This window comes from Bos taurus, chromosome 2, assembly GCF_002263795.3.
Source record: "Bos taurus isolate L1 Dominette 01449 registration number 42190680 breed Hereford chromosome 2, ARS-UCD2.0, whole genome shotgun sequence".
Classification (NCBI taxonomy): domain Eukaryota; kingdom Metazoa; phylum Chordata; class Mammalia; order Artiodactyla; family Bovidae; genus Bos; species Bos taurus.
Genome location: NC_037329.1, coordinates 94,828,150 through 94,841,973, shown reverse-complemented (window position 1 = coordinate 94,841,973; position 13,824 = coordinate 94,828,150). Strand labels below are relative to the sequence as shown.

The 13,824-nt window shown below is 37.2% G+C and overlaps 1 protein-coding gene across 6 annotated transcripts in view; it reads right to left on the bottom strand.

Annotated features, from left to right (window-relative positions):
- ADAM23 (ADAM metallopeptidase domain 23) overlaps positions 1 to 13,824 on the bottom strand; it is a 197,422-nt gene that overhangs the window by 66,422 nt on the left and 117,176 nt on the right. For all 6 annotated transcript variants that reach the window (XM_005202734.5, XM_005202736.5, XM_005202733.5 and 3 more), the window contains 3 exon segments: positions 9,986 to 10,058; positions 8,931 to 9,007; positions 7,196 to 7,261 (listed from right to left, as the gene is read on the bottom strand). In XM_005202734.5, the coding sequence (XP_005202791.1) occupies positions 7,196 to 7,261; positions 8,931 to 9,007; positions 9,986 to 10,058 (216 nt within the window).

The window sequence follows — 13,824 nt, the reverse complement described above, 5'->3', positions numbered from 1 at the left end:
GATTGAGGGCAGGAGAAGAAAGGGGTGACAGAAGATGAGATGGCTGGATGGCATCACCAACTCAAAGGACATGAGTGAGTGAGTGAAGTCGCTCAGTTTTGTCCGACTCTTTGCGACCCTATGGACTGTAGCCTACCAGGCTCCTCCGTTCATGGGATTTTCCAGGCAAGAATACTGGAGTGGGTTGCCATGAGTTTAAGCAAACTCTGGGAGATAGTGAAGGACACAGAAACCTAGGGTGCTGCAATCCATGAGGTTGCGAAGAGCTGGACACCACTTAACGACTGAACAACAACAACTCTCAAAAGAAAAAAAAATTCTTATAAAATGACCCACTTATTTGGGACTATTATGAGCTAGAATCTAAGATGGTCTAAGAAAAGGAATCTATTTAGTTCTATTGAACCGAAGCAGCATTTATTTAACTAGTAGAAATCTAATAAGAACCTACTATACAGCACTACTGCTGCTGTTAGGTTGTTCGGTCATGTACAGCTCTTTGCAGCTCCATGGACTGTAGCCTGCCAGGTCCCTCTGTCCATGGGATTTCCCAGGCACAAATACTGGAATGGGTTGACATTTCCTTCTCCAGAGGATCTTCCTGACCCAGGGATGAAAACCGCATCTCCTGCTTGTCAGACATCTCCTGTTCGGCAGGCAAATTCTTTACTACTGAGCCAGCTGGGAAGCACACTGTATAGCATAAGGAACTATACTTAATATCTTGTAATAATGTGCAATGGAAGAGAATCTGTATAACTAAATCACTTTGCCATACGCCTGAAACACTGTAAATCAACTATTCAGTTCAGTTCAGTTCAGTCGCTCCGTCGTGTCCACCTCTTTGCGACCCCATGAACTGCAGCACGCCAGGCCTCCATGTCCATCACCAACTCCCAGGGTTTACCCAAACTCATGTCCATTGAGTCGGTGATGCCATCTAACCATCTCATCTGTCGTCCCCCTCTCCTCCTGCCTTCAATCTTTCCCAACATCAGGGTCTTTTCAAATGAGTCAGCTCTTCACATCAGGTGGCCAAAGTATTGGAGTTTCAGCTTCAACATCAGTCCTTCCAATGAATACCCACTATACTTCAATTTAAAAAAACAGTAGAAATCTTCTTAAGTAATATATTTCTACTTTAGGCCTTATTATCATCCAATAATAAAGGCTTTCTTTTTTTTTTCCATTTCGTAACATGTATTCCCTCCAAACTTATCAGAATGAATTATAGTTCTTTTTTCTGGTTTCAAAGACAGATGTATTCATGCCTAATTCTCACTCACTTTAATAATAACAATAAAACAAATTACTAAGATTTACCATTATAAGACTGGTAATCTAAATAAGGTAACTTTATCACAGAATATAAATAATATTAGAAATATTCTATCTACAAAACAATATTTTAAAGGTGGGCACTATTTTATTATTCATAAATAAAGACAAGATTATTACAAGGCTTCCCATTCTAAAAGACATAAAAATAAATTCAAAACTTCTCCTTCTATACAGCACCGTTGATAAAACATCTATGTTAAAGATGAAAAGTTTCTCTACTCTGAGGGTCACTCAGAGAGGTTCACAGCGTTACATAGAGAAGAGAAGAGGGAGGAGGGAGTTAGAGGTGACCCAAATGAGATGAGGTGAATTCAATAGTGGAGAGAGTGGGCTAGCCAGTAGTCACTTCCTTATGTGCACTCCACAACTGGACCACTCAGAGATGTTCACGGAGTTATACAGAGAATAGAAGACGGAGGAAGGAGACAGAGGTGGCCAGAAGGATAAAAGGGAGGAATGAAAAGGAGGGAGACAGATCCAGCCAGTAATCAGTTCCCTAAGTGTTCTCCACCGTCTGGAACACACAGAAACTCACAGAGTTGGGTAGAGTAGAGAGGGGTTAGGGAGGAGACACAGGCGACCTGGTGGAGAAAAAGGAGAGTCCAAAGGGAGAGAGAGCAGTCAAGCCAGTAATCTTGCTCCCTAGTGAAAAATGGGTCCTGAGGATTGGGTTCTTAAAGGTACAAAATTGGTAACAAATACATAAAAGCAAAAATTAAAAATCTAGAGTAGAGTTTGGAATTTCAAAAATACGATGTTAAAGAAAAGAAGAAGGAAAAGAAAGAGAGAAAAAACGAACAAAGAAAAACAAACAAGGTCGTGAAAATTATAAAGAAAATACAGGTACAAAATTGATAACTAATACCAAAAAGCAAAAATTAAAAATCTAGAGTAGAGTTTGGAATTTCAGATATACAATGTTATATAAAAGAAGAAGAGAAAGAAACAGAAAAAAAAAAGTCACAGAAATTATTAAAAAAACTACAGGTACAAAATTGATAACTAATACCAAAAAGCTAAAATTAAAAAACTAGAGTAGAGTTTGGAATTTCAAAAATACAATGTTAAAGAAAAGAAGAAAAAAAAAAAAAAAACAAGGTCAAAAAAATTATAAAATATATATATATGAAGTTTGCTGAAGAAGAAAAAAATAGGGTCTTTTTTTTTTTGCAAAGTAATAGGTTATAAAAGTGAAAATTAAAGGAACAATAGAGGACTTAAAAAAAAATTTTTTTTCCTAAAAATTAAAAAAAAAAAAAAGAAAGAATGATCGTAAAAATATATCTAGGACTTTCTCTGGTTTTGTTGTGAGTATTGTGGGTTCAGTTCATTTTTGGCTAGGTCCTTGGTCCAACTTATATTTCTCAAGATCTATAGGCCCCTTCCTACGTAGTCCGTAGTAACCACGGGGTTTTAATCTATTGCCTGTAGCTTCCAAGGCGTTTCCCTCTGTTATAACTTCTTCTGTTTACTGGTCTCTTCAGTGTCTGGTTACTGCCCTGACACAAAGGGGATGGTGGGGGAAACTTTTTTTTTTTTTTTTTTTAGCACAGCAGGATCCTCTATGACCCACCTCCCAGAATATTGGAAATAAAAGCAAAAATAAACAAATGGGACCTAATTAGCCTTAAAGGCTTCTGCACATCAAAGGAAACTATTAGCAAGGTGAAAAGACAGCCTTCAGAATGGGAGAAAATAATAGCAAATGAAGCAACTGACAAACAACTAATCTCAAAAATACACAAGCAACTCCTACAGCTCAACTCCAGAAAAATAAATGACCCAATCAAAAAATGGGCCAAAGAACTAAATAGACATTTCTCCTAAGAAGACATACAGATGGCTAACAAACACATGAAAAGATGCTCAACATCACTCATTATCAGAGAAATGCAAATCAAAACCACTATGAGGTACCATTTCACACCAGTCAGAATGGCTGCGATCCAAAAGTCTACAAATAATAAATGCTGGAGAGGGTGTGGAGAAAAGGGAACCCTCTTACACTGTTGGTGGGAATGCAAACTAGTACAGCCACTATGGAGAACAGTGTGGAGATTCCTTAAAAAACTGGAAATAGAACTGCCTTATGATCCAGCAATCCCACTGCTGGGCATACACACTGAGGAAACCAGAAGGGAAAGAGACACGTGTACCCCAATGTTCATCGCAGCACTGTTTATAATAGCCAGGACATGGAAGCAACCTAGATGTCCATCAGCAGATGAATGGATAAGAAAGCTGTGGTACATATACACAATGGAGTATTACTCAGCCATTAAAAAGAATACATTTGAATCAGTTCTAATGAGGTGGATGAAACTGGAGCCTATTATACAGAGTGAAGTAAGCCAGAAGGAAAAACACCAATACAGTATACTAACACATATATATGGAATTTAGAAAGATGGTAACAATAACCCTGTGTACGAGACAGCAAAAGAGACACTGATGTATAGAACAGTCTTATGGACTCTGTGGGAGAGGGAGAGGGTGGGAAGATTTGGGAGAATGGCATTGAAACATGTAAAATATCATGTATGAAACGAGATGCCAGTCCAGGTTTGATGCACGATACTGGATGCTTGGGGCTAGTGCACTGGGACGACCCAGAGGGATGGTATGGGGAGGGAGGAGGGAGGAGGGTTCAGGATGGGGAACACATGTATACCTGTGGTGGATTCATTTTGATATTTGGTAAAACTAATACAATTATGTAAAGTTTAAAAATAAAATAAAATTTAAAAAAAATTCAAAATATATAATTTTCTAAATTAATCAAGCTTCCTATTTGTACAGTTACTGAAATCTGCTCTTTGATTGATGGCTTCATGAATCTTCCTAACAGAGTCGTGGAACAAGAGATTGGAATCACAAGTCATGGGTTGCAGAATTTGTCTATCAATTACCAGCTATATGTGAATGCACTTTGTGAATTTAAAGGTAATATCTATATCTTAATTTGGAGAAGGAAATGGCAACCCACTCCAGTGTTCTTACCTGGAGAATCCCATGGACGGAGAAGCCTGGTAGGCTGCAGTCCATGGGGTCTCACAGAGTCAGACACGACTGAAGCAACTTGGCAGCATATCTTATTAATTATTATTTTCACTACTGTAAATATTGTACATTAGATGTTGGGGAAAGTTTCAGTCCAGTTCAGTCGCTCAGTCATGTCCAACTTTTTGCTACCCCATGAATCACAGCACGCCAGGCCTCCCTGTCCATCACCAACTCCCGGAGTTCACCCAGACTCACGTCCATGGAGTCGGTGATGCCATCCAGCCATCTCATCCTCTGTCATCCCCTTCTCCTCCTGCCCCCAATCCCTCCCAGCATCAGAGTCTTTTACAATGAGTCAACTCTTCGCATGAGGTGGCCAAAGTACTGGAGTTTCAGCTTTAGCATCATTCCTTCCAAAGAAATTTTGAAAGTTTAGGCTTCTAAAATAGCCTAGAATTTTATTCTAAAATAATTTTACCACATGCCTAAAGATTGAGAAGTAGCTCCAATCAACAAAAATAATTCAGATAAAAAAATTATCTTGGCATTTCAAGGAAATTATCTTGGCATTTCAAGGAAATTAATGTCCTTCAGAAAGTCATATTTTAGCCTTTGTTATCTAAAATGGCTATCCACACTTTCGGTTTTCCTTTCTATCACAAAAGATCTGTCCTAAATTGTATTTAATTCTGCTTCCTCCTAAGATTCAAGCAATGTACGTAAAAGCTACTGGTTCATAACATAAGTCTGCATGTCATACTAAGAGAGATGCTCCTGAATAGCTTCATATTCAGCATAATCGAGCCAGTACTTGGTAATTAATGGAAAACATCAGTTAAAGCAGAGACCCCAAAAAAGTTTAGATATAAATTAAATCAACATTTTTTAAAACGTATAGTTTTAAGGGCTGTTCTGCTGATTTGAATTTCACATAATAGTCCCTTGGACAGCAAGGAGATCAAAACAGTTAAATCCTAAAGGAAATCAATACTGAATATTCATTGGAAGGACTGATGCTGAAGCTGAAGCTCCAATACTTTGGTCACCTGATGCGAAGAGCTGACTCATTAGAAAAGACCCTGATGCTGGGAAAGATTGAAGGCAGGAGGAGAAGAGGACGACAGAGGTGGAGCTGGTTGGATGGCATCACCGACTCAATGGTGAGTTTGAGCAAGCTCAGGAGTTGGTGATGGACAGGGAAGCCTGGAGTGCTGCAGTCCATGGGGTTGCAAAGAGTCGGACACAACAGCAATATACAATATACAATATACAATATACAATATATAATATACATTATATAAAATCTAATCTAATAGGTTATTAACCTAACTTTGATTTCCTTAAAGAAAAACAAGGACTTAAAGCTATTTCCAAACAATATGAATTTTTGTTGCAATTTTTTACAAGTTTTTCATCTATACCTGACTTGTAGGTGTGTCTTAACAGTCCCATCTTTATAAAGTCTCTCCAAAAATGTTACTTAGCTTTCATAAAGCAAATTATTCTTTGCCTTAGTTTATACAGCTTAAAAAACTGAATTATGTAATTATAACAAAAATTACAAGTGCCCTAAACAGTTTGAAAAATGGGGCAGTAGGGTACTGGAGCCAGCTGCCACCAATTCACAAGAGCTAACTGAACACATCTTTCCCAGATCCTCAATTAATGACATCACTTTGGTAGCTTGAAATCAGCCATGGAGGAGTATTTACACCATGCTGCTGCTGCTGCTGCTGCTGCTAAGTTGCTTCAGTCGTGTCCGACTCTGTGCGACCCCATAGATGGCAGCCCACCAGGCTCCGCTGTCCCTGGGATTCTCCAGGCAAGAACACTGGAGTGTGTTGCCATTTCCTCCTCCAATGCATGCAAGTGAAAAGTGAAAGTGAAGTCGCTCAGTCATGTCCAACTTGTAGCGACCCCATGGACAGCAGCCCACCAGGCTCCTCTGTCCATGGGATTTTCCAGGCAAGAGTACTGGAGTGGGGTGCCATTGCATTCTCCGTATTTACACTACGGATATCAGCAAACATTTTTTAACATTTTTTATTGGAGTATAGTTGATTTACAAAGCTGCATCGTTTTCAGGTGTACACCAAAGTGAATCAGTCATACATACACATATATGCACTTTTTTCCCATATCTGCCATTATAGAGTATTGAGTAGAGTTCCCTGTGCTATACAATAGATCCTTATTAGTTAACCTATCTTATATACATATAGCAGTGTCAGCAAACATTTTATTTTATTATTTTTATAATATAAATTTATCTATTTTAATTGGAGGCTAATTACAATATTTTAAATCAAAGCTTTTTTTTTTCAGAGAACCAAATGTTAAGCATTTACCAGAACATCACAAGTATTGGGTATAAAGTGGTCCTGCAGTATCCAAGGGTGGTTGGTTCTACGAGCCCCTAAAGATGCCAGCTGCCATCTATGGGGTCGCACAGAGTCAGACATGACTGAAGCGACTTAGCAGCAGCAGCAGCAGCAGCAGCAAAGATGCCAAAATCCTGATGCTCAAGGACTTTATATAAAATTGTGCAGTACACTACAATAGATTCAGTCAGCCATCTGTATCTGTGGATTCAACTGTACTAGCAAACAGCCTACTGACCAAGACCCTTCAGAATGCTCTGGGCTTCAGCCAAGATATTTTATAAGGAAAGTTGTTCAGCAGAGTACAGTTAAGAAAATTCCTACTTTATCCTCAAGAAGGGCCAATGGAGGATAATAATTATTCTTCACATGTCTTTTAAGTATTTCACTTTGACAGAAGTTAAGAGAAGATTATTGTTGTTTCTTAAGTAAACTGTTCAGTCTAAAACCCATTGATTCTGTATTCTTACCGTTTTGTGATCATTAACAATCATTAGTTCCAAATATTTCATTTCTTCAAACACACCACGGGATGGCTATAGAAAATAAAAATATGTGATCAGAATGGTGGTTAAAGAAAATATCTCTAATGCTGACTGTTAAATGGAAGACTGACTTAGAATTTCAGAACTCTTTGCTGCTCACGTTATGAACATCCTCAAAGAAACCTGGTCAGGGAAATGGAAGGAAAAAGTGACTATAAAGTGTGGGTAAACACACAATTGGGCTTCCCTGGTGGCTCAGTGGTAAAGAATCTGCCTGCCAATGCAGGAGACATGCGTTTGATCCCTGGTCCAGGAAGATCCTTTGGAGAAGGAAATGGCACTCTAGTATTCTTGCCTGAAGAACCCATATAGTCTGTAGGGTCACAAAGAGCCAGACACGACTTAGCAACTGAACAAAAAAGACAAAACATACAATCGGGCTTCCGCAGTAGCTTAGTGATAAAATATCTGCCTGCAATGCAGGAGACTTGCAGAAGACATGGGTTTGATCCCTGGGTGAGGAAGATCCCCTGGAAGAAGAACTGGACACCCACTCCAATATTCCTGCCTGAAAAGCCCCGCAGATAGAGGAGTCTGTTGGGCTATATAGTCCATGGGGTTGCAAAGAGTTGGACATGACTGAGCAACTAAACAACAACAAATGCACAATTGTTCAGAAAAGAACTGTATTTAATTATCATTAGGTATTCATCCAGATAGAGAGCAGCTCATGTGGTTTTCATACAATTTTTACATGTAAAAATATTCTAGAGAAAAATGCATAATTACTAATATGTTAAAATAAATAAATCTCAATAAGAACAGCATAGTACATCTGGAATAGGTACCAGTGTAGTCATATAGAAACCTGAATTCAGGGGAATTAAATTCTCATAATTTCACTGTACTAATTCCTAACCACACAACTTCTCAAAGGAACAAATGTTGACAATTATCATGTTCTAAAGTTTGATTACTAGATAATCCTTTAAAGAGCAAGGGCTAAGTATTTTAGCTGTCATTTGGACTATCATTTGTTTTTCATAGTTAGCAGAGCACATGGTCATTGATCAGTTTATATTTGATAAGACTGGACTGCAGTCAAACGTCAACAGTCTATACAAAATTTATTATTACCAACTGCAATTTCAAGAGTAAGCAAAAACAGATCTTTAAGTTAAAAAAACTGTATCCATAATCACCACAATACAAAGACAAGATCATAAAAGAGAGGGTGATTTGACCTATCACTAAGTTTTTGATGGCTGGTGGTCTAATTTTCCATAAAAATTACATTTAGCAAAACATTATCTTAAATGTGCAATTTTGGGGAATTCCCTGGCAGTCCAATGGTTAGGACTCCACATTCTATTGCAGGGGCATGGGTTCAATCCCTGGTCAGCAAGCTAAAATCCCACAGACTGTGTGACACAGACAAAAACATAAAAAGTGCAATTTTCAGTATAATTACTCATTAAGTTATCAAGTAAATTACCATGTAATCCATATGCTGTGGAATTAATTTTTGGTTACATAGCATTCACCATGTAATTACTAAATGGTCCCCATCATTACAGCTTTCTAACCTATTATGAAATAGACTAAGAATATAATTTCAATTCCAAAGCCCCTATACATTTATCAATACACAGGAGCTCTATGAAAGTTGTTGATTATATAATTACAGGCTTCTTATTTAGAAACTCAGTGCCACACTCACATTTACTGCTCTCTTCTGTCTCCTTTTCAGCCACTGTAATTCGGATAGAAAGGGCCACCGGTCACTGCTTTCCATACCTGTGCAAAAGAGAAAGAATACCAAAATTTATGTTTGACTGCATTTCAATGGGAGAATGGTTTAAAAACATTATGTGAGGGAATAGCAGCATTGATAGCATTTGTCTTCTCAAAATGAAAATAAACTAAGGTTGGAAAAGCACGCCAATTATTAAACAGTTCACATTTTCATGGTCACAAATGTAATCCAAAAGCATCGTTTTCTTCCAAACCTCATGAAAAATACAATGAGCTATTCAAGACTCCTGGGAATATGCATATTTGATCTACAAGCACCTGACCCTAGATATCTGAAAATTTAGAATTCTACTATACTTAATTCACTTTATTTTTAAAATGCTTTCCTTTTCTTAAAGGGTTTTTATTATTTGGCTTCACCAAATCTTCAGTCTCCATTGTGGCATGTCAGGGATCTAGTTCCCTGACCAAGGATCAAACTCAGGTCCCCTGCACTGGGATCGTGGAGTCTTAGCCACAGAACTACCAGGGAAGTCCCCTTAATTTATTTTAGAATTAAAAAGAATGCATGGCATAACCCTTTGCATAAATTACTAAGAACTTTTGGTACTGATACACAGAAATAACATTGCATATCCCAATAATCCAAAAGCGGCTTTTGCCAAATCAGCATGCTTAAGATGCCTCAGAACCAGACCATAACAGAGAGAGTACCAGCTGGTCAAAGAGCAGTAAACTTCCATGAAAATCTAAGGATGAACCTCCCTGTAAATAACTGTTAGATATGGCCACACTCTACAGTTTCTAACACAGCTTTACATCTGAGTTTCATATTTCAGTCTTTCCATTGGAAATGACTCTTCATGCTTCATTACATGAAAGCCACATGAGCTGCCCACCAACACTGCTCACTCCGGATCTCAAACCAATTGCACTTTCCAACCAGCCTGCGTATCTACCAAGTTTCAAGTCAAAGCTTCTAGTACATAAAACAGAATGGCTACTTTAATGAAAACTTACTGAGATTCTTCATTTGCTTAGAATATTTTCCTGCCAAGATTTTCTGGATTATATGTGGTCGACCTGTGCTTTTCTGAAACAAAAACAATTAGTCAATTAAAAAGCAAGATATGATTACACCTGTATGGAACAGTGCTAGCTAGCACTTTCTCTAATATCCTCCCTAAAATGGGAATATTTATATGCTAATGGTTTAGTTACCAAAAATGAAAAGTATATGTCTTGTAAAAAGTTGAACTTCAAATGAAATAGAGCAACATCCAATTGCCCCAGTTTAGATAAAAAGCATAGTTTCATTAGTACTCTTAAACCTTAACTTTCTTCAAACCCATGCATAAGAAATTCACAAGAAAGAAACACAAATGGGCAATGATTGCACAATGTAAGATGAATACTTTAACACTTCTTCAAAATGCAAGTAAAAAGATATGCCAACTTTTGCCAGCAGGTTGGCAAAGGTTTAAAAATGACAACCATAGTCAATTACAGTTGCAAGGCAAAAATCACTCTTACACACTGCTGGTAGCACAGGTCAGACAGAAATTTAATAAGTCCATCAACAATCTTGAAAATATCCATATCCTTTGCCCAAGATATTACACTTTTATTAAAGTCTTATTTCCATCACTATAAGCTTCCATTACTGAGTACAAAGGATGTGCTACTAATTTATCAATTTAATGCTCACAAGCACTCCATATGGTGCATATTTCATTGCCACTTAACAAAAATATTGAGGTTCAGAGGATACATTAATGAGTTAAAATTATATTACAAAATAATGGTCCATTTATTTTTTAAAATATGGGAACATATCACTGAAACACTGGAAGAACGTGCACTGAAAGGTAAAGAGAAGTTATCTCTAGGGGATCGGATAATGGATAAATACTATTCAGTTAAATATTTGCTTATTGCACTTCTCCAAATTCCCCACAATGTTTTATAATCAGAAAAAAAAACTTATTTTAAAAAGTGCTCTTAGACATTGACGTATAGAACAGTCTTATGGACTCTGTGGGAGAGGGAGAGGGTGGGAAGATTTGGGAGAATGGCATTGAAACATGTATAATATCATGTATGAAACGAGTTGCCAGTCCAGGTTCGATGCACGATACTGGATGCTTGGGGCTGGTGCACTGGGACGACCCAGAGGGATGGTATGGGGAGGGAGGAGGGAGGTGGGAGGAGGGTTCAGGATGGGGAACACATGTATACCTGTGGCGGATCCATTTCAATATTTGGCAAAACTAATACAAAATTGTAAAGTTTTCAAAAATAAAATAAAATTTAAAAAAATAAATAAAAATCAGAAACTTAATTATCAATAGAAAAAAAATAAAAAATAAAAAAATAAAAAGTGCTCTTATTAAATTACATAAAAGACATAATAATTAAAAGTTTTGCCATTCATTTATTATTTGAGAAGTAACATGAGTTCTCACAGGAAATACCCTATCCATATTACTGGACTTATAAGGCATACTAAAATTAGTAGTAAATTAAATATCAAAAATTTAAATTCAAGTACCATAGACTCAATTCTAGTATTAGGTGAAAAGATACGTGGAGTGATGAAACCCACAACTAGCAACATAATTTTAAAAACCAACTAAAGTTTCAAGTGTTGTTTCTTTCCCTCTCCCATGGTAAAGATGAGGATAAATCGTTGCATGAATGAAAGGCAGGCAGTAAAAAGGGAGGCAAAAGAGAAAAGGCATCAAGTATATAACAATCAGCTCCTGAAGAATAGGATTATGGATTTAACAATGCAAAACCAATGCTGTAAACATTATGATAATAACACCTTATAAATCTCTTCAACAGTTTAATAGACATAGTCATGTATATTATTAATTTATCAAATGTGTAAAATTTCCCTATGAGGGATGCAATGAAAAATTATTTCATTTTACCCATTTAAAAACTCAAGGCTTAGAGAGTTGTTATTTGGTGGGGGGAGTTGTTTTTCTCTTTGGCTTTGTTTTTGTTTTATTTTAGGGTCACAGGATCCTTAATCAATTCCAGAAATCAAAGTCAAGTTGTTTACTGTATGAGTCAAATAATTGTGCTCTACATAGTTTATCTACCTACAAGTAGAGTAAGGGAAAAATATTTTACTTAATCAAAATGTCTTTATATATCTAGGTGGGGTGATCTTCATTATCTGATCATTTTTTAATTATCGGTTAAAAATAATACTGCTTTACTCAAACATAAACTTAAAGAGTTTTCTGCCTCAAATTTGAAATTACCCCATCTTCATACACATGTTGCCATATAAAGAAAATAAATATTTGTCTCTTCAACTATTATTATCAATAGCCTGAATGACTATTTCCTGTCTCTAAATTTATCCTATCTACATTTTAAATCTCTAAAGATTAAAAAAAACCTTTTTCTGCTCCCCATCAATGACTGCAATATCCTGATGCTATCACTTTCAAACTGCTATTTTCCCATCAGCAGTACTTTTCACTGTTATGACTTCCCAACTGATACCTCTCAGCACCTTCACTTCCTACTGTCTGTTGCTCTCCAAGCCAGCAGAGCTCCTTGCAGTTTCTGAAACACACTGAGAATGCTCCTACCTCAGGGCCTTTGCACTTGTTCTTCTCCTGAAATACACATCCAGTCCCCTAATTTCCTGAAGGTCTTCATCCAAAATCACCACCTCATGTGCCCTGCCCTGGACAGTTAATACAAATTTTAACTCTCCTCCCCACCTTTCCAAGTGGCACTAGTGGTAAAGAATCCGCCTGCCAATGTAGGAGATGTAAGAGATACAGTTTCGATCCCTGGGTCGGGAAGATCCCCTGGAGGAGGGTATATTCACCTATTTATTTCTGTCTCTGCCCCTGAAGACTACACACTCTATTAGGCTCAGGTTCTACGTCTATTCTGTTCACCATTTTATCCCCAGCACCTAAAATAATATCCAGTACGTAGAAAGCCCTTATTATAATACTGATGAATATATGTGTGCTTAGCCGCTCACTTGTGTATGACTCTACGATCCCATGGACTATAGCCCACCAGGCTCCTCTGTCTATGGGGATTCTCCACACGAGAATACTGGAATGGGTTGCCATGCCCTCCTCCACAGGATCTTCCCAACCCAAGGACTGAACCCAGGCCTCCTGCATTGCAGGCAAATTTCTTTACTGTCTGAGCCACCAGGGAAGCATGAATACATAAATATATAAAATTTTAAATTTAGTTGCATTCTATTAGTTAGCAACATGATCAGAGTACATGATTTCCTTTTTCCAGTTTTATTGAGATATCATTGACCTATAGCACTGGAAAAGTTTAAAGTATACAACATAATGATTTGATAGATGTATATATTATACAATGAACACCACAATAAGTGTAGTTAATATCCATCACTTCACTTAGTTATGCATTTTTTTCCTTGTGTTAAGAACTTTTAAAATCTATTCTCAGCAGCTCTGAAATATACAATACTATATTGTTAATGACAGTCACATGCTGTACACTGCATCCCCAGAATTTACTTAACTTACAGTTGGAAGTGTGTTCTTCTGACCACCTTCACTCATTTCCCCCACCAGTCTCTGGTAACCACAAATCTGTTGTGTTCACACGAGTTCAGTTATTTAGATTCCACATACAAATAAGATCACATAATGTTTGCCTTGTTCCGGCTGACTTAACCTACTTAACATAATGCCTTCATGATTTCTTACCTAGGTTGCTGGCCTATGCATTACTCTAAACATTATTTTCTTCCATATCTCAAAAGAAAAATAAATACTGTTTAATGTAATCATAGTTGAACCCACAAATCTCCCCACTGAAGATTCTTAGACTCA